We start from the raw sequence: 20,358 nt of genomic DNA, 5'->3' as shown, positions 1-20,358 counted from the left end.
CCATGTCACGTACGTCTAGCTTTAGTCTGCTTTAAGTTCGTAATTAATTATGGCATTAAGTATATTAACGCACGGTGCATAATTAATATTGTCCTAATATTTTTTACTCTCTTTATTTTTATGTGAAGACATCATGACCCCGCGTATATATATAGGCCTTTCTACAATGTGATTAATATCGGTGGATCGACTAGCCTCTAAGGTTAATTTCCGAAATTGAGCAGAATATAATTTCTTGTGATTAAAATATTTTTCTTTTATGATTTTTGAAAGTCTCATCTCGTACGTACTGTTACTGTGTCATATTGTGTTTATAATGATGTTTATATATTGGCCGCTGGAGTCTCATTTTGGAGATGAAATCCCAATGCCGGTGCAGCTAATTTTATGCAGTGGGATGTTATGTCGAGTACATGATTCCTTCCTGAATTTCTTGGAAATCATTGAATGAAACAAGAGCTCATGACGATCGACCACGAGTACTGTCAGAGCCGCCTAATAAAACAATATATATATATATATATCTATAGGTTTTTTGCCATGGAAAAGGAACAGATATTTTAGAACTGTGCGTTTTACGTCAAGTACTACGTACTATGATTCAATAATTCTTTGAACAAGTTCCTCTTTTCATACAGGTAGGGCTCGCAGCTGTAGTACTGTTTGTGTACGTAACTTGCGTTCCAGCTTAATTCTCATATATATGCATCATGCTCTTTCCTGGTTTTCGTTTAGTTCCCTGTGATCTGCAATTTAAGAATGCAGCTTGTTGTTGCTTTTTGTTTTTGTCATGAGTTGTCAGCCAAAAACACTAACTTTTCTTTGCCCCCTCCCCCCAAAATAAATTAAATTATATATATATATATATAAATTAAATCAAAATAATTCATGCCAATTAGAATGAGGACTCACTGCATGCGTACGGAAGGCCGATATTTGCAAGTTGTCCGAATTTCGGTTTACCGAATGAGAGTAGTAGTTGATATTATTGTACGTATGTGAACAAGATTTCATGTGTCATTGTATCATGATCATCTTCTCGCATTAAGGATTACATTATTGCAAGACAATCTTCTTCTCCCTTGTCTTTTTGCTCTGTCCGTTTCTATATATATATGTGCAAAGCATCCTAGGCAGGCAGGCAATTAGTAATACATGCAGCATTTGAGTGCGTGCATTTGGAGACGTGATTATCTTTTTATAATATAGCAGATTAACCAAGTAATTTTTTTGGAGCATTTATCAACTGGCGGCCAGCTGGTCATGCTAATTCTAATTAATTGGATATTATATATTGATTAATAATCGCTATTTAGTCATGATCTTAGACATCCCATGATATCTATATATGTGATTACAAGTACTGGGAAAGAGATCACGAGAAACGATCAAAGAAGTACTAGCTAGATCGAGGGGTTTAATTATGATCGATGAAGCTTGAAATAGATAAGATTGTAGAATTATGGGATGTGTATATATAGTACTCCACAATCACATGCAAAAAGTGAAGATGGCACATGAGGGATGCCTTAACTTCATTAGGCATGAAGGGACCTACGTACTAAATTAAACTAGCTTTAGGCTCCATGAAGTATGCATTACCCTATCAGTAGTACTGCGCGCCATGATTGGCACATGATGTCCCCCACTCATCCCCCTTGATCAGGACACTCAACAATGGGGGCTTTTAAGTCAACATGAAAGGTAGCTAGTATCTTATAAAGTCAAATAAACTATGTATGATGGCCATTATATTAATCAACATTCTAAAGAGTTTACATAAAGGAGCCTAGATTGTGTGACCATCAAACAAGTTAGCAAGCGATTGCCACTACGATCTTAGAGATTTCTATATTCAATTATATAATTGAATATAATATATGTATGGGGTATACGAAAGCCAAGATCCCATCTTATGATCTAAGCTGCTTGAGGCGTAAGGAAAAAGAAAAAAAAGTGAAGCTGTAAACAGTACTCCTAATTTCTAGTTTTCCATATTTACCAACAAACACAAAATACTTATAACATATCTAGCTAGCTTTTAGTTTGCCTTCTCCATGATAATTGAAGAAAGATAAATATTTTAATTAATCACAAAGAGATTTCGTAAAAGTAAATTTACAACAATTAATGTGATTTGATATTATATATCAGATTATAAAATTAATATTTTTGTTGTAAAGTACTAGATCATCTAACGTATTATATATATGACATGAAACTACGTCATGAATTTGTGAGTTTAATTACTACTAACGTGTTGAATATAGCTGGGCTAACGTATCACTTGAAGAAAATGTTGATTAATGCTGGACTGTTATATGGATCACAACTTCATAAAGAAGGAACACATAAATAATTCAGCACGCTATTCATGATCAGCATTATTGCGTGGCCTGGCATTGATGGGCATGCATGCCAGGAAACCCTTCTATTATTATCGACCACAAAAATACATTATGGAATTCAAATAACAACAAAAATTAATCATGGTCAGGTATCCATGAAGAATTTATCTACTGATTGCTGAAACTTGTGGTTATTAAAGCAGTAGTACTTAAGTACATGACCAGAAATGTACGTTGCTTCGCTACGCAAAGATTGACAACTCAACTGGGAAAAGTCGTACAAATCGTAACTTGATAAATTTGCCAGGTAATTAAAGTAGTCTCAAAGTTATCTATTCTCAACATGCCAAGTTTTGCTGTCTAGCTAGAATAGTATGACTCCCATGTCCTAGATCTTATCTTCTTTAAACTTAACTAGAACAGATGATCCTGCATGGGCTGATCTAAACATGAATAGCACCCAATAAACGGGGAAAAAAACAAAACACTCATGGCACTGCATGGGCCCAGAGTTGAAGATATATAGCACGCTTCTCCATCATTTGGTTGGTTGTTGCACAAGTATTCGAAATAAGCCCCTCCCTAGTCCCTAGAGAAACCTGACATATATGCAGCATACTATCTTTGAAAACCATGCAACATGATACCAACCCCTTTGAAATTTGGTAGGATACATGTGATCTTGTCTGTGCGTGATTGCTGTTTTGAACCTTGTGGTTTTATTGCAGAAAGAGTATGAAAGTTGTGGTTGGATGGGAATTATGGGCGGTCGGACACAAACGGCTTAGGGTCAACAATTAATGCTTCAGTGGGGAGGAGAGAACATGATGGATGGAAAGCCAAAGTCATGAGTGTGTGTTACTCATGTACATGTGTATGCTCAAGATGTTAGTCGGCAGTACTTTAAATGTCGAGTTCTTCTACGGAGAAGCTACTGTAGCAGTGCACACAATGCACACACTACGTGGCTTCTTTTTTTTCGTAAAACAAAACATGTGTTTTCATTTTTCATTTTCCGTTGATTTTCTCCTCCCCCATTCAAATTTTCCCTCATTCGAATTTGCCTCGCGAAATACTTCCTCCCTCGCTCGCGTCGCCTACCTTCCCCTGCCCAGCGCTAGCCGGCGACGCCGACTCTCTGTCCAACGACACCAAGCGACGCTCCTCTGTCTGCCCCAGCGCCGCCACTCCTAAGCTTCGGATTTCTCGTTTAACACGGCCTAAAGTTTTCGTTGCTTTCATGGAAGGTCCTTGAGCTCTCTCTCTCTCTCTCTCTCTCTCTCTCTACTTTGATTTCTCTGCATTTTCTTGCTCATTCCTAAAGTGTTCATTTGCCTTCTCTTCTTTGTCCGATCCACGAAAGAAAAGCTCAGGTACATCCTTTGAGTCTTCAGTTTTCATTCTTTTATTCATAATGTATTTTAGTCGATTATATGCTCGATGCTAAGCTTCGTTTAGCTTGAAATCAGGGTCTGTTCTCTTGGTTGATTCCTTTTTGTAAATTTCAGCCATCACCGTCCTGTTTTTCAAGAAATATACTGAGGTTGGAACCCTCTTTTTTGAAAATATTTGTTTCTTTGTTTTAATTTTATTTATGTCTCTATTTTAGGCTAGCCTTCGAAGTAGTCATTTGTCGTCGGCCCCCCATTTTCCTCCCTCTTTGTGGATCTCTTGAGTTACACTCAATTCTTTTTGGGTATTTCAATTGTATTCACTTTTTTTGGAGTCTTGTTGGTTGATGCGAAAACTTAACACATTAGGGTAAGAAAAAAATCAAACTACATACTGTCTAACTTAAATTATTTTAAACATAATTTGATGAGTGCGCAGTTTCATTTGATATCATTTTGGTTTTTTGCTGATTATCTTCTAATCTCATAATTTTTCTGTGATGTTTATTTGTTGGAGCTTATTTGTATGGCCCATTGTTTGATCTTATTTGTATTTTAATGTATCACAAACTTTTGGGAAGAACTTTAGGGATGTCATCAATCGAATTCTCAATTGTTATGCAGAAAATTCAAGTTTCAGTTCTTTAATTATTTTTTTCTTTTATAATATTATCAGATTTTCAATTTTTGCTTAAAAAGTATTTTTTTTTGGGACTATGTATGTTCATTTAATGTGGAAATTTTTTTTTTCTAAACAGTAAAAAATACATCATTTCTGTTGCATGTTGTGTTGATTACTATCCTTTAAAAGGAACATGTCCTATGTGCTTCGTCTTTTGCAATTAGTCTTCTTACCAATCTTATTGAAATACATCAGAATGTATCTTAAGTCTTTGTCTGCACCTCCTAAAATAGATGGTCACATTGCTCAGACAATGATCAATGTATGTATGATCTATCAGAGTTGCTTTTACAAAGCTGTTCAAATGTTATACGTTCATTTAATGAGCATGTGCATGACATAATCCAGCATATAATCAATGAGCTTTATGTTACAAAGGAATCAGAACCAGGTAATACAAAAGAATCAGAACCAGGTAATACAAAATTGCTTGCATATGATGGACCCTTTTCACCTAACCTTCTCTAGTTTCAAACCTTAATTGTACCTGTTGTTGTCCTTTTGCAGTGGTGGAATGAATGGATATCTTTGGTTATGTGAGAGAAATAATATACAAAGTATGGTGAGGAAGAATCAACACCTGAAGGATTTTCACCTGGCAGTGAGACCACTTCTGATTACATTAGGCTTAATTACAGCCATGAAGCTAGGAATCTTTATTGGAAAGAAAATGAGGAGAGCAAAAGTACAGAAGCACGAGGCCAGTTCAATACAAATAGAAGTGGCATGGATGGCCAAAATGTTACCAATTCTTTGTGGACCCCTCCAAAAGTGGCCAATATGATTTTCAAAGAAGGTGTTAGCCCTGCTCGGTAGCTGTTGTGCTTAGCTTATTTTCCTAGAGTTAAAGTACAATAGGAACTAATGTTTTTGCCAAATGTTTATGTAGAGCTTCAGCACAGACATGTCTGGATCATTCTAATTTGTAAAGATTCACTTATGCTAGTCAACTGTTTTGCTGTGATTGTTAGTATTGTTGGCTGGTTTAGCACATGAACGTGCTCTGTTTTAGACTCTGGAAAACCAAGTCCTTGAACTCGAATAGGTTATGATTATAATGGCAGTTTGCAGATATTTAGACTTATTGATTCTTTGTTGGGGTACTGCCAATGACATTACATCCAACAAAACTGTAAATACAACACAGTATAAATTTAGCAAACCATACTGTTATTTGACATGGTTTTATTGGAAAATCCCATAAATGAAAAGCCCCTTAAATTTGGGGCAGAAAAATGCCAATTAAAAATGGCATAACCTTCTTGAATGTCATTTGAGAATTAATATAAAATCAATATTTTCCCCTGCTTGGGTCAATCATATACATACAAGGTCACACCTTTATCAACAAACACTTTATTTATTCTTTGTTCAATACATGATAAATACTTCACTTCCAAAGAAATCTACCTTACAATAAAGATGCCATTTCTTCACTCAAATGCATTACAATGAAGATGACCTATCTATTTTAGAAAATAAAGGGATACTTATATAGGAACAATATAGTCCCATCACTTAATTTCACTTAATTGCACACAACATCGGAGTAAAAACTGATGGTCCTCTTTTGACAGTCTTGAACGCTAAGCAGCTCCACATCAAAAACTTCAAACTGTTTTGAACTGAAGAAGGTGGAAGGCCCAACCTGAAGAAATTAAATATTCTTATCAACAGACTTACTTCAATAACACATACTGGACATGAGGCTGGAAAAAGTTGCATACCGTGATCATGAATTTGATTGTTGAGCATTTATTCCCCCAAAGTTTAGTATCGATACCATACATGAGACATTTCAATCTCAACTGGGGAGTGGTAAGCATTTATTTTATCTAGGTATCAACTTCAGGATGAATGCCAAAAATGTTGGAGAAGCATTGTATAAAAATTTAAGAAGGTGGGCAATAAGAAAACTTGAGAAATCAGTTCTTGCTCAGGCAATAAGATCATGTTATGCCTCTAGGCTCTATTACATGTCCTGACCCAAGCTGGAACCATAACACTGATAATCCTATTGTGCCAAAACACAAATTTTCTTTGCTCTACAAAGTTTCTTAGAAATTTGATTGAAAGATTTTCTCAGCACTACAAAGATAGAACCCACCATTCTTTGTTAAAGAATTGACAGATATTTACAACCAACAAAATAGGTTCAACAAGTAAACGGATTTATTGATGGTATCGATCATATCTCATGCAATCTCGTAATCGATTCTTTGGTTGCATCCACGATCATATCCTTTTCAATTAATTTTTTGCAGTTTTATTTATTTATTTAAAAACTACAACAATACCCAAAGCAGACTTAAGCATCAACACACAACACAGCAGACAACCCTAAGCCCCAATATCTTCAAAACCCACCTCACAGAATCACAAAACCCCAAGCCTCCCTTTCACATGGTCGTACCCAACCAGAAATCCTAAAAAGAAGAAAAGAAGATCTAGAAATTTACCTATGATGAGATTCTAGGCAGAGAGGAAAATATAGATGAGGTGGGAAATCGGACGAGGTGCGGGTAAATCGGAAGATGAAGCTATGAAGAGATTCGGCGGATTGAGGGCTAGGTGCCGCGGTGGGGGAGAGGATAGGCGAGACGAGGGGGTGGGGGGAAAGTGCAGACAGAACTCTGTTTCAAATGGGTGAGAGGGAACGTGCAGCTGCAGGGAGAAATTAGTCATTTTACTAAGCCACGTCGTGTGTGCAATGGATGCACTGAAATAGTAGCTTCTACGTAAAATATTTCTTAAATGTCGGATCCTCGTAGGTGTTCCTCTGTGGGTTGTTTATATATTATATATATTGCAATTGTTCCCTTATAGGTGTGGATTAATTTGGATTTTTTTTTTTTTTTTAAGTTTTTATTGAATGTGACAGTTGTTCCCAATCATAAACCTTTCAACCAGGTCTAGAGAGAGAGAGAGAGAGAGAGAGAGAGAGTTCTGACCTTCCGAAGCCCATAGCCCAGTCCAATATATATATTGGTAAAAGATAGTATCAGCCTGGGTTGAGTTGGGCTAGCTATTTCGTAATCTCTAATATCATCTTGAAGGGCGCCACAATAGATTAATCTTTTTTTTTTTTTTTTTTGTGAAACCTAAGCTGGCCCCAATTGATCACTTTGGGTCTTGACCGCCTCAAGATTTTTAACAACCATTAATAAACCCAAGACGTGCAATTTCTAAGTCATCGTTAAGGTCTAGTTTGTTAATTTTTACAATATATCTAATCTAATCATTATAATTTTTTTCAACTTTCAAACAAAATAAAATAAAAAATTTAAAATTTTCAAATCTCAAAATAATAATAATATTAAAAAAATATATTTTAATAATATTTTATTCAAATTTTAATTTTTATCTCATCTGATCTCATTTGCAAAAACAAACAAGGGTGCCTTATATTTTACAGCTCCATGTTGCCCCCACAAGTAAAATGAACAACATTTGGTCGATGACTAGGGATGTAACTGGTCTCGTTCGATCTGGTTTTGAATATATTTTAGAATTAAACTAATATATACCGATTTTGAAATTTGAATAACCAATATCACATCAATTACAACCCTAAACCAGTAATTTCGATTTTCTTGGCTTCGGCCCGATTTTTTCAGTATATTATATAGTATATATATTATAGTATATAATAATATAATGATAATATATTATAGTATATTATAATTGTATTATATTGATAGTGATAGATTATAATATATAATATAATGATATTTTATAGTATATTATAATATATAGTTATATAGTATTAGTATAAATATTAATACAATAAATCGACTACAGTGATATAGGATTTTAAAATTTAATATTATATTAATTAGTAATTTATTATATAATAAAAATTATTTTATATATAATTATATATATTATATAAAAATTATATGTAATATAAAAAATCATATAAAAATATTTTATACAATATAAAAAATTAAATTATATACATATGAACCAATCCGATCCAGTGTTAGAAAATGAAAAATCAGAACCAGATCATTTTAATCAGTTTTGAAAACAAAAGAAACCAGTAAAAGACCTAACCAAACCTATTTGTTCGGTTCAGTTCGGTTTACCCATTTTTTAACATCCCTATCGATTACCCATTAATTAGTTCATACCTAAGAAGCACGACAGATGATCATGATTGCAGCAGATGCATAAACGTACGTATAATACATCTCAATCGAAATTGATTGATGAATAGTGGTCCTAGTTCTTCCCTTGAAATTAAAGGATCCATGGAAGATTTGGACCACAAATGAAACATGCAGCACAAGCATATGTTGTGGGGAGGCACATGTAGGATAGACTGTACAGTGCAGGATATATGGTTAAGAATATACAACAAAAAAGTGATTGATATCATGACATTGACAAAGATCATCTGCTTGAAATAAGAGATCGTACTTCAACAGTTTCTCATTTTTTTACTTCAACGAGCACCGTGGCTTGAACTAGATCAGATGATCACATTTTTGTCAGTTTTTCATGTGCTCAAATCCTCAAAGTGGAGCAAGCATGCATGCCAAAACTCTACTGATCCACATGTTACTTTGGGAGAGGATCAGTACTGGGATCAGACGCACATCATGCATCCCATGATTATACACCCACATGCATGCTCTTTAAGTATATATAAATCTCCATCAATGATGCCCAACTCATGATACAAGTACAAACCGATCTGCTTTGTTATGATGCCGACTGCTTTCCCCTGCAGTTACCAAAGCTTAGATTATTGAATCAATAGCTAGGAGTGGACCAAGTTGCCCATCTGTATGCTCATATAATCATGCTAGCTATAAGCAATTGACACGAGAGAGAGAGAGAGAGAGAGAGAGAGAGAGAGAGAGAGAGAGAGAGAGAGAGAGAGAGAGAGAGAGAGAGAGAGAGAGAGAGTTGAATTAATTAAGTAGATTTGCATGTACAGCTGGGGAAATGGTGCAAGGTGGGTGGCATGCAATTAAAGTGTATAATTCACAACCACTTCTTTCCACCACCCCATCCCTGTACTGCTTAAATAAAGAAGCAGAAAGAGCCGTAAGCAATTAAATTAGAAACATACCAACATGCAGCTAGCAACGATTGAAGCAGCAGCTACCTAGCATTTATATATAGTATCTTCACGTACAAGCTGATGATCAAATTATTGCATGGATTGGATCAGTAACCTTAATATCTTAATTTATGCTATATATGAACCAAACAATTAATTAAATTTGAGAATGTTTCATTAATTATCGATCAACATCCTTAGAGATAACGATATTCTATCTTGAAACTTATATATATAATTCAATATCCAGGAACAATATCTGAGCCTAGCTAGCTAACATGAATAACTGAACATTAATAGTACTACTGCATTCACTCTAGCTAAAAATTACTTCGTACATAATTTTGGTACAAATATATATATATATATTCAATGACAAGAATATATAATCTACCATCCACTGCTTTGCATGCAAGATTCATTAAGTCTACGTAACTCCTCGTAATTCCCACTGAGATTAAACGAGGAGGCCTCTGAACCTCCACCAACAACATTAATAATGTCGTACAATCTTTTCATAATTAATTTTAATAAAATCCTAATAATTTAAATCTTATTAATCGTGTAACGTGAATAGTATATACACTATGGCGTCTTTTATATATAACTGCTCACGAGTAGAAGTACTTAATCAAAATAAGTCTATGTTTCTTTGATTTTTCGGCCTACAAATATATATATTAGAAAAATGATATTTGTAATTGTAAAATATATAAATGTCATATAATTATTTAAAAAAATAAATAAATATTAAATTTATATGATAGAAAATTAATTTTCTTAATAATAAATCACTCTTTTACAAAATATTACATGATATTATTCACGATTATATCAAACATTACTTAATATATTATCATTTAGATTATCACGCCAAATAGCTAAAGTAGCAAATAATGATATTACAAGTTAATTCGAGAAGTGCGAGAAAAAGTAGACCACGGATTAATTAACTCAAGTAATCAACGCCGGAGTCGCTAAAATCGGCCCTCCTAATATTTCGGCGATTTTAAGTGAGCTAAAGATAATTAAGTAGTACCAAGTAATTTGTTCAAAATAAAGAGAGATATATATATATATATATATATATATAAAATATTTTTTTTAAAATATATAAATAAAATGGAAGAAATACTTAAAAAAAAAAACAAAAATCAAACAATGTATTAATCACATAAGGACTAAAAAAATAATTTTTTTTTTTAGAGAAAAACAAAATGAAAATGAGAGTAGTACATTATTCACCAAAGCATAGACATTATTAATCACATAACGATTACACGGTACTTACACATTTCACGACTGTATGTAGCATTATGTTTTATCAAAATATAGACATTAATTATTTGCTTAAGAAGGCCATATTTTAAATCTTAAAATAATGGCTGATTGGAAAATAAACGTATATAAAAAAAAATTCATAATTTATTTTTCAAATATCGATAAAAACCAAAAATTTCTAAAATATTTTCAAAAGATGTTTTGTACTACAATTCTTGAAAAAATCTAGCTAGGAATAATTGAAAAATTATTTAAAATATAATTTTTTAGGATATTCTTATTTTTATTTTTTTTTAAAAAATTATTTTTATTCTTTTACTAAATTATAGACAAATAAAATTGAACTCAACGGAATATGAATTTTGTTTTTGCTTAGGGTTTGTACAAAAAGAAAATTAAAAAGTAAAAATATTCGTGCAAGTAGATCGATGGCGAAAGGCAAAAGCCATGTCTATCTTTGTCGTCCGCTTTACACTGACTCACTCGTAGTATATAATATGACGCTCCCGCGGGTCTCATCAGCATTCCGAAACCGTCCTCCTCTTCCAACTTCACTCTGTTCCCGTGGCCCCTGACTTCGCCACCATCTTCTTCCCCCTGAAAAACCCTTTTCTCTGTATCTCTGTGCGTGTTCGTGTGTCTTTGTGTAGCTCTACATGCGCCAACAATGGGCAACCTCTGCGCCTGCCTCTTACCCAAGCCAGTAAACAAAAAGAGACCAGCAAAGCGGCTTGCAAACCCGCAGGCGGTCTCTTCCATTTCCAGTAACCGCTGGACCCGTATTCGATCCTCGCGCAAGGAAAAACTCGACGACGCTTTAATTCAAGAACAAGCTATTGCCGCTGCCACCATCATCTTACAACAGCACAACGGTTCTCTGCCGTTCGATCGGTGCGCTTCGCTCCGGTACCCGAATTCTGGGTCCAAGAAGAACCAGCTGCCTCGGAGTTCAAGCTCAAGGACTCGTTCACTCACTGACCCCCTGCTCCAGCCTCACCAGCTTGTTAATCAGGTTCGGGTTTGTGGGATATTTTTTCCTTCCTTTCCTGAAAGTTAAATTGGATTGTATGGTTGGAGTTCGGAGTATTTAAATTTTCATTGTGTGATTTTTGTTTCTGGGTTATTTGGGTGTTTGGGGCTCTCGCTGTGGAAGTGTTAGTTATTGAATTGATGGTGTACTACAATTTTGTTTGTATGGTGGTTTAGTCAATAATAGGATTGTTAATACATCTATTAGTTCTTTTGCCGGAATGGGAACAAATAACGATTACTTGAAGTTCTACGATTAGCTTCAGTAGTTTTTTGCGTATATTGTTTATATGACCGTATGTGCCTCGGCGTATTTTGTACATAATGTACTGTGCTATCTTAATTAGTGATAATCACCATATGATTCGAGAGATGCGGTCGTCAAGTTCATGAATTTTCTTACCCATAGGTCGTAAGACTTCTAGCATATGAATTTACTATTTTTGAGTATATTCTTACGGTTGGATTGTACGAGATGCTCGGATTTAAGCCTCCTTTGGATATATTTTATTGGAGGCATTCAATTCTCTCATCTTTTTGTGCGTTGGATTCTCTTTTAACGAATTAACGATCATTGAAGAGGAGTTTCAAATAGAAATTGGAGGTCATTATCTTTCTTTCTTTTTTTTTCTTTTTATTTTTTTAAAAAAAAAGAAAGAAGAAAAAGAAAATTGGAGGTCATTCCAAATGGGTGCAGAATTATGTCTCTATTCTATTTAATGTGCGCCACTTAGTACAGCCCATTGCTTTTATTTAAATATGATTAGTAGAATATTATGTAAGTCTGCCCCTTTCTACAGTAGTTGGGGGGATGCATTTTTGTTGTATTTTCTTTGATACCCAGCAAAAAAAAAAATCTTTACTATGGAGAGATCGAAGGGTGAGGGCAATTGAAAATGTTACTTTCTTATTTGTGATAAAAAATAATTACATACTCACAATGAGGTGCAAGGTATATGCACGAACTGATAAAACCAAATGCAATGAATGGCTGCATATTGGAAGGGTTACCCTTTCGTGAAAAAATAAATGATAAGTGGTCATTCAATCTCAGTTAAGCACCTCCAGACATGGTAGCCTTCGTGCAGAATCATGGTGTAAACCAATTGATTGGGATTGAGCTTATTGTGTTTAGTTTCAGAATGTGAGGTTTAGCTGGATGATATGGTGCAGAATCAGTTGAATGCACAAATACATGGTAGTTTGCATAAGTAATTTTGTTTTTTGTTATCTTTACTTTCTCCACGAGAATTTTCTTCTGTTTATTATTAGTATTTTACAGCACATAAATTAGGGTATCTAGTTCTATTTATGTATACAGGTAGTGTTTACACTTTACAGCAAGTTTAAAGTATTGCATTTAATCACTTTCCGGTATTACTTCATATCTAGCTAGACTTTTTTTCTTTTTCTATTTAAAATTCAGCTTTTATTATTTTGAATTGCTTTTGATGCCTAACTATGTCTCTCTTTGCCAGGATATAAAGCTTGATGACCTAGAAACCAACCGTTTTGTTCTTGTCCACGGAGGTGGCTTTGGAGCGTGGTGTTGGTATAAAACAATAGCACTTCTAGAAGAAGGTGGTTTCAGTGTATCTGCCATAGACTTAACTGGTTCTGGGATTCATGCATATGATCCGAACACCATTACAGGTCTTTCACAATATGTAAAGCCACTTACCGATTTGCTTGAAAATCTTGCTGATGGCGAGAAGGTTCTTTCTCATTTATTATTAATTTCTATCTTTCTTTCTTTTGTTTTTTTTTTTAAATATGTCCACCAGAGTTTTTAAAAGAACCAGGCACAGTTAAGCGTTGAGCTCTTCTAGGTGCAAAGTTTGAGCATAAATGTAATCACACATAGGCTGTTGGTAATTACACATAGTTTGAACCTATGTGCAGAGTTTTTTTGTAATCACAAATAGGCTGTTGGTTTAAGCATAAATTTCCTTTTAGCATGCTTTTTGTTACTTTTTGCAACCAAAAAAAAAAAAGGAGAGAATGACCCTGGGGAGCTTAAAGGGCCAAAGCAGGAAAATAAGCATCTGAATTAGGAGTTATGAACAAAAAATAAATAAAAAAAGGAAAGAAAAAGAAAAACTAGCAGAGAAGAGAAGGGAGGGAGGGAGGGAGAGAGAACAAGAAGAAAGGAGAGGAGATAGAGTGCTACATTAGTTGTTTTGTGATCTGACGTTAATTGATATACAAGTCGCTTTTCTTTTTCTTGAACATATCTCTTTCTTGTTCACTTCATCTTATTGTTTTGAAATTTAAGCAGGTGATTTTGGTGGGACATGATTTTGGTGGTGCATGTATATCATATGCAATGGAATCATTTCCTTTCAAAATTTCGAAGGCTGTTTTTATTGGCGCGGCTATGTTGACTAATGGACAAAGTGCTCTTGATTTGTTCTCCAAACAGGTTTTCCCTTCATTCTAATATATCTGTGTTTTTGGCAATGAAAAACTTTTATAAAAATATTTTCATATCTGAGATTGTGAGCAGTGTCCCCATTACAGGTCACCCCCTCCCCACCCACCAACAAATAAAAGGAGAGAGAAATAATTTTGGTTGAATTGATTCCCAATATTTCTTTGGTTAACCATTTCCCTGTTCAGAAGTAGTGTTCTGCTGCCGCACTTGAATTTCTTTTCATGGCCCTAAGGATGCCGAGTGTTTCTTCCTGGTCTCCTTTTCATTTTTATTTTATGAGGTATCCCCCCGGCCACACCAAAAGAAAAGAGAGATGACAATAGTGCATTTGCTTCAAGATAGTTCTAAAGCCTTAATCTGGCTGAACTCAAGACCAACAAGAAGATTTGGGTTTAGAACTAGTTTTGGCGCCGTGATATGATGTGTACCTTATAAGCCTGACAGCATGAGGGGAGAGCTTGGTGAGTCCAGAGCTGCAGATTCTAAGGAACTTTAACCAATGTCTGACCTTTGCATTCCTCTTATAATAAGCTTGGCTATAGAAAGGGATAGGTTTTTTTAAATTAAAAAAAAAGGCATATGAAGCGTCTGGGTTGACATTGACTATATGCAAGTAAATTGCAGGCAGGTACTAACGATCTAATGCGACGGGCTCAGATATTTTTGTACACAAATGGGAATGAGCACCCTCCAACTTCTATTGATCTAGACAAATCTTTGTTGAGGGATTTGTTATTCAACCAAAGTCCAGCCAAGGTATATTTTATCTCATGAAACTCGATATTTGACATGCCCATATATGCAATTGCAGAGAAGTGTCTGAATGTGTACGAGCACACTCACATTTGTCTACATGTAATTTCTTTTTTTTTGTTTTGTTTTGTTTTTTTGTCTATCACGGTTACTGATTATTTTCCGTTTCTCACATTCCAGGATGTTGCTTTGGCATCTGTTTCAATGAGGCCAATGCCCTTTGCACCAGTTTGGGAAAGGCTCTCTCTGACTGACATGAAGTATGGATCTGTGAGGCGGTTTTATATAGAAACTCCTGAAGACAATGCCATACCCATCGCCCTCCAAGAGAGCATGATAAACTCAAGCCCCCCGGAACAAGTCTTTCGGGTAAAAGGCGCAGACCACTCACCTTTTTTCTCAAAGCCTCAAGCCTTACACAAATTATTGGTAGAGATCTCGAAGATCTCCTTGATTTAAAATCAGTCTCATAGCTAGATGGTGTCCAGAGATTTCTCCCTGCCGAGGCTCCACTGACATGATATAGGAAAACTAATGCATGCAGTTGCGAACATATCCAAGCTGCGAGTGATCATGTAAATGCTCATAACATTGAAACATTCTGTGTAGTGATTCCATTAGGAGATAAATAATTTTCCCGTTTTTCTTTTTGGGTTTTATTCCAAGCAAGAATGTTCATGGAATCATGGTCATGGATACCGAACATATTAATTCTGGGAACTGCAACTTGTTTTGAGGCAATTTTTACGTTCTTACTACCTTGTATGCATTACAAAGCTAGGTATGCTTGTCATGCTGTTTATGCTCCTTTTGAAGGGCTTTCTCGTTTTGGGAGGTGCAACCATGAATAACTTAAATGCAATTAGACGCAGCGATAAAAGAACATAAGCCCTTCAAATCTGTTTCAGGGAGATAAAATCGTTGGTAATATATGTAATTCTTTTGTAAAAATATATAAAACTCTATCGTAGTGCTTGGAAAATCTGAATCAAAGAGAAATTCTTATCCTACAAACTTAGATTAATAATGAGAGGAGAGAATGATCGCATTGTTCATAATTTTGGGTTGTTAACAAACGGGATGTTGTTCTGTTCTCAAGCACTGATGCAGATGGCATCATGACACCCGACCCGTCTGAAATGCAGCAAAGCTTTAAGCGAAAGACACAAGTAGTAGCAGAGTAGGTGCACTTAACACTGTTCCTTGAGACATACACAAAGCAGACGCTTCAATCCAATTGTCCGCATACTTGTTGCTTCAGAATGTTGGTTTTTATGGCCTGCCATTTTTCAGCTAAAGTCTTCACTCACCTTTGGCTTCCCTTTGCCACAGCAACAAGTAAGCATAAACTTAGAAGCAAAGTGCACCGCCATGGTCCCCTCCCCCCAACTTTTCTGTGAGCTGATGTGGGTTTGACCGTTTGGGTGAGATTACCTTCTTCACTTTGTTGTAATTCAGATCTAGCGGGGACTGTTACGCAATCAGCATTGCATCGCTTTTGCGGGCGCGCAGCATCCTATCATTACTCGTTGCAAAACCACGTGCAGTCCATTACTTTGCCAAAGATAGGGCCGACACCTTTAACCAAACCCAAAACAGTAAGGACGCTGCTACGTCCACAGAAAAACGCCACCGAAGGTGGCCACCGAAAAGGCAAAACAATTTTTTTTTTTTGTTTTTCATTTTTTATATGTATTTTTTTAATATATTTAAATATTTTTTAAAAATAAATAAAAATCACAATATCATTTAAAAACACTTCCTTAATCACTAAGTTAAAAAATATATATTAAAAAAATTAAAAAGTACAATCGGTGGCCACATTCGGCCACCTTATGTGGATAAAGCATAAGCTAGCTAGCACCTGGCACCTACCCCACCCCACCCCACCTCTCTTTTTTTTATTTTTTTTGTTTTTTAGGCGAATGAAAAATTCGTAAACGGTAATAAAATAATTTATAAATAATAATAAAAGATAAGTATTATAAATTACATAAAAATAATATATTAAATTGACACAACTTTATATAATTTCTTAGATTTACATAATTTTATAATCTTATAAATGACGTGAAATTACATAAATTTATAAGAATAACTTTTTTATGATTAGAATATTTCTCGTGATAAAATATTTTAAATTGAAATGTGGTATGAGATTATGTAAAATGATAAATAAAAAATTAAATAAAAATATTATAGAGTTAAAATATTATTAAAATATTATTTTTATTTTAAAATTTAAAAAAATGAAATTATTTTTTATGTCTTATTTAAAAGTTTAAAAAAATTATAATGATTAGATAATAATTAAAAGAAAAATTGAAATTTAAAATTTAAAAATATTTGTTTTAAGTGATATTGAAACGAAAAATAGCTATTAAAATAGTATCAGATTTGTGGTCACCTCTCTTCTAAATATAAAAGTATTTAAATTAAAAAATATATAAAATCCTAATCCTCCATACTAATAGTAATTTATCCATAAAAGGACAATCTTAAAAAAATGAGATTTTTTATTTTTTATTTAAAAAAAAAATGAATAAACCACATATTTTTAGAATTTAACAGGAACAAAAAGGACGAGGAGAGCTGATTGGCTGTATATATACAAATTGCTTGGGTTGCATTGCATTTGGCTTCTCACTCCTCTCTGCATTCTCTTGCTTCCAATTCGGGGTCCCAAAACGAACGGTACGAAATTCAATCCACAATTACTCCGTTTAAGCTTCAAAGCATAGATCCCATTTCATGACTACATCTTCCACGTTTTCTGTTGAATTTCTTTATCTGATTTTTTTTTTATTCCAAAAGTATGCATGCATTACTGTGTAAATGAATTTCTGTTGTGTGTGTTGGATCTGGTGTAAGGATTTATGCATTATTTCGTCAGACTTTCCTTTTTTTCTATATCTGATTTTTTTTATTCCAAGAGTATACATGCATTGTTGTGTAATGAAATTTTGTTGTGCGTGTTGGATCTGGTACAAGGCTAATGGATTTATGCATTATTTCAATTGGGTTTCCTTTTTTTCCCCACCTTGTGTTGGAATATATAAAGGGGGTTTGAATGTGCATTATTTTGCTGTATAGCTAGTTGGTTATGTGAATTTGAGTGGAGATTTCGTAATTTTGAAGAAGGATGGAGATAGTTACCCTCATCTGTCAAATTTTTAAGAACATCCTGAATTTGTGTGTTCAGCACATGAAATTGGGTTGTAGTTCTTAAATAATTGCATAGAGAGAAGAGGGCAAAGGTCATGCAGAATTACAGACCAGTCTATGTGGCTCTACTGTAGCAAGTGCTAAAACAATTTAGTTTTCTCATCTAGTTTTGGTGGCCACCTACCAATGTAGCTTCATTCACTCAAAATTCTGGTATGGACCAATATTGTAAGATATATAGAGAATTATTAGATCAACATTCTGTATGTTATATGTGCATTTTCATTCACTTCTGTACGTGCCAGAAGAAATGGTGAAGTTTCAACGTTCTTATCAATTAATCTGATTGTAAAAAAAGGACGAAATGGGTCGTGGCGTCAGCGCTGGTGGTGGACAGAGTTCATTGGGTTACCTGTTTGGAACTGGAGAGACCACTAACAATGCCCAAGTTGCCCAGAAACAGGAGCCAGCAACAAACAACGGGCCTTCTCCGTCTCAAAAGCCTGCTGCTGCTTCACAACCAATTGAAAAGCAGATTCCAGCAGGCGTTCAGGGTCATCTTACAAACAATTACTTTCGGGCAGATGGTCAGAACTGTGGCAACTTTATTACGGTATGATCCTTTTCAAGCATGTCAAGGTGATTTAGACTATAGTTGGTGTTCATCTTTCTGTAACATTTTATTTTCTTATGAAATTTGCCTAAATCCATAGATACATCGACTTCTTTTGGGTATTTGAACAGATCAGGAATCAGAATCCCATCCTTTGCATTTGCCGTCTTAGATAAAGTAAATCCATTAGATCTGAATAATATAGGGAAGGCCTGATCGAGAGGTATCTGCACTGACTCTGATCCGGTTTAATGGACTGCTGTATGCACAATTATGCTCTCTTTGAGAATGGAAAAGGTGTAAGAAATTGGTTTGGCTGCATCATAGGTTCAAGATCATAATTTTCAATCACGTTATGCTTAGAATTAGATTCATGTAACTCGTACACTTCACCGGATGATGCTAATGTTTTACTGCTTAGAAAAAGGAGGGTATCCTATTCATTATATTGCGGAGGGAGATTGTGATTGTAACTATTTGCTTCTTTTCAAAATTGTTTATGTTTATGTTTCCTCCCTTTCCCCGAAGAATAGTGATAGCTCTGTTGAAATGCCTTGAAGTTATCTGCCCTTGATTTGGCTATGTGATTGTTGAGTATCTCTTCTAAGTCCCTCCATGGTAATACTATGATCAACTCAAAATGGTTTGCAAATGTGAGTGCAGGATTGGCCTTCTACCAAAGTTCACTCTGCCCCTGGTGGTGGATCTTCTCTGGGGTACCTCTTCGGTGGTGGTGGTGGTGGAAACTGATATCTTTAATCCTCAAGAATGCAGAGGTTGCACTATGACCAGAAACCATTTATTATTGTGAAATTTAGTATCTATTGTATCAGAAGGTGAAAAAAACTGTCCTTCTGCACTGTAATGTATGCTGGAATTCATGTGGTTGGACATACTTGGTCATGGATGTTATGTCAAATGATCGCCCAAATTCGGTATTTGATCTGTTTATCTTTCTTGGCATTCTTGTCAACTGTAACACTTTTCTATGTCATCCCCATAATCTGCATGCAGATGATAGGATTATTGTTTCCCACTCAGCACCATGGCCTCTTCAGGCAACTACACAGATAGAAGCACTTCAAGTGTAGCCCATGACCAAGCCAAGAAGCACCGTGTTAATGCAGCAGACTGCTATGCACTTCAGGTTGTCAACATATTCTAACCAGATTCTGAACCAAACACAGCGAAAATCCCATAAAACTCGACACAAACACACGATTCCGAGAAATTGAAGAAGTTGAATCTTGTGTGTTTGTGTTGCTAAGCACAGCGCAATCAAGTCCAGTGTACATGTTTCGTCCTGAAGAATATAACCCATAAGAGTGTCGATTAAAAGAATTTTAAGCTTATTCGAGGTATCAAAACCATTTCATTTCAAAGCCAACGAACGAATTTCAAATAGGATGAACCAACAAATATAAAGAACAGTTGTTTTGGAGATGTTAGTCTTTGCTACATGTCTCTACTCCCCATTGCACCACAGACTAAACATTGTTTGCGATTCCTTTATATCATTGTTACAAAGACATGCAGAATTTCGTTTGGAAATGAACGTTTTCTTTTTTAAAAAAATGAACTCCTCTTCAGA

General features: G+C 34.9%; 2 protein-coding genes across 3 annotated transcripts; both read left to right on the top strand.

Annotated features, from left to right (window-relative positions):
* The first annotated feature begins 11,241 nt into the window (after positions 1–11,241).
* On the top strand, positions 11,242–15,744 carry LOC122308474 (putative methylesterase 11, chloroplastic). 2 transcript variants are annotated; one of them, XM_043121822.1, is made up of 5 exons: positions 11,242–11,785; positions 13,281–13,469; positions 14,081–14,224; positions 14,861–14,992; positions 15,170–15,744. In XM_043121822.1, exons 1-5 carry the CDS (start codon positions 11,441–11,443, stop codon positions 15,446–15,448), a joined length of 1,089 nt encoding a protein of 362 aa, XP_042977756.1. In that variant the 5' UTR covers positions 11,242–11,440; the 3' UTR covers positions 15,449–15,744. The 2 variants fall into 2 exon arrangements, with proteins under 2 accessions (XP_042977756.1, XP_042977755.1); XM_043121821.1 differs by having other exon boundaries at positions 11,243–11,785; positions 13,281–13,517.
* Positions 15,745–17,535: 1,791 nt separating this feature from the next.
* On the top strand, positions 17,536–19,730 carry LOC122307650 (protein SPIRAL1-like 3). Its single transcript, XM_043120669.1, has 3 exons — positions 17,536–17,683; positions 18,513–18,767; positions 19,431–19,730. The coding sequence occupies exons 2-3, from the start codon at positions 18,519–18,521 to the stop codon at positions 19,515–19,517; spliced, it is 336 nt and encodes a 111-aa protein (XP_042976603.1). The 5' UTR covers positions 17,536–17,683; positions 18,513–18,518; the 3' UTR covers positions 19,518–19,730.
* Positions 19,731–20,358: the final 628 nt, after the last annotated feature.

The sequence above is a fragment of the Carya illinoinensis genome, chromosome 4, assembly GCF_018687715.1.
Source record: "Carya illinoinensis cultivar Pawnee chromosome 4, C.illinoinensisPawnee_v1, whole genome shotgun sequence".
NCBI lineage: Eukaryota > Viridiplantae > Streptophyta > Magnoliopsida > Fagales > Juglandaceae > Carya > Carya illinoinensis.
Note: the sequence above shows the minus strand (reverse complement) of the source record. Positions and strands in the feature narration are given on the sequence as shown.

Excerpts from the sequence above, each read along its gene's own strand:
- LOC122308474 (XM_043121821.1), top strand. The coding sequence starts at position 11,441 with ATGGGCAACCTCTGCGCCTGCCTCTTACCCAAGCCAGTAAACAAAAAG. Across the intron at positions 13,518-14,080 it reads ATCTTGCTGATGGCGAGAAG|GTGATTTTGGTGGGACATGA; the intron begins GTTCTTTCTCAT and ends AAATTTAAGCAG. Across the intron at positions 14,993-15,169 it reads TCAACCAAAGTCCAGCCAAG|GATGTTGCTTTGGCATCTGT; the intron begins GTATATTTTATC and ends CTCACATTCCAG.
- LOC122307650 (XM_043120669.1), top strand. The coding sequence starts at position 18,519 with ATGGGTCGTGGCGTCAGCGCTGGTGGTGGACAGAGTTCATTGGGTTAC. Across the intron at positions 18,768-19,430 it reads ACTGTGGCAACTTTATTACG|GATTGGCCTTCTACCAAAGT; the intron begins GTATGATCCTTT and ends ATGTGAGTGCAG.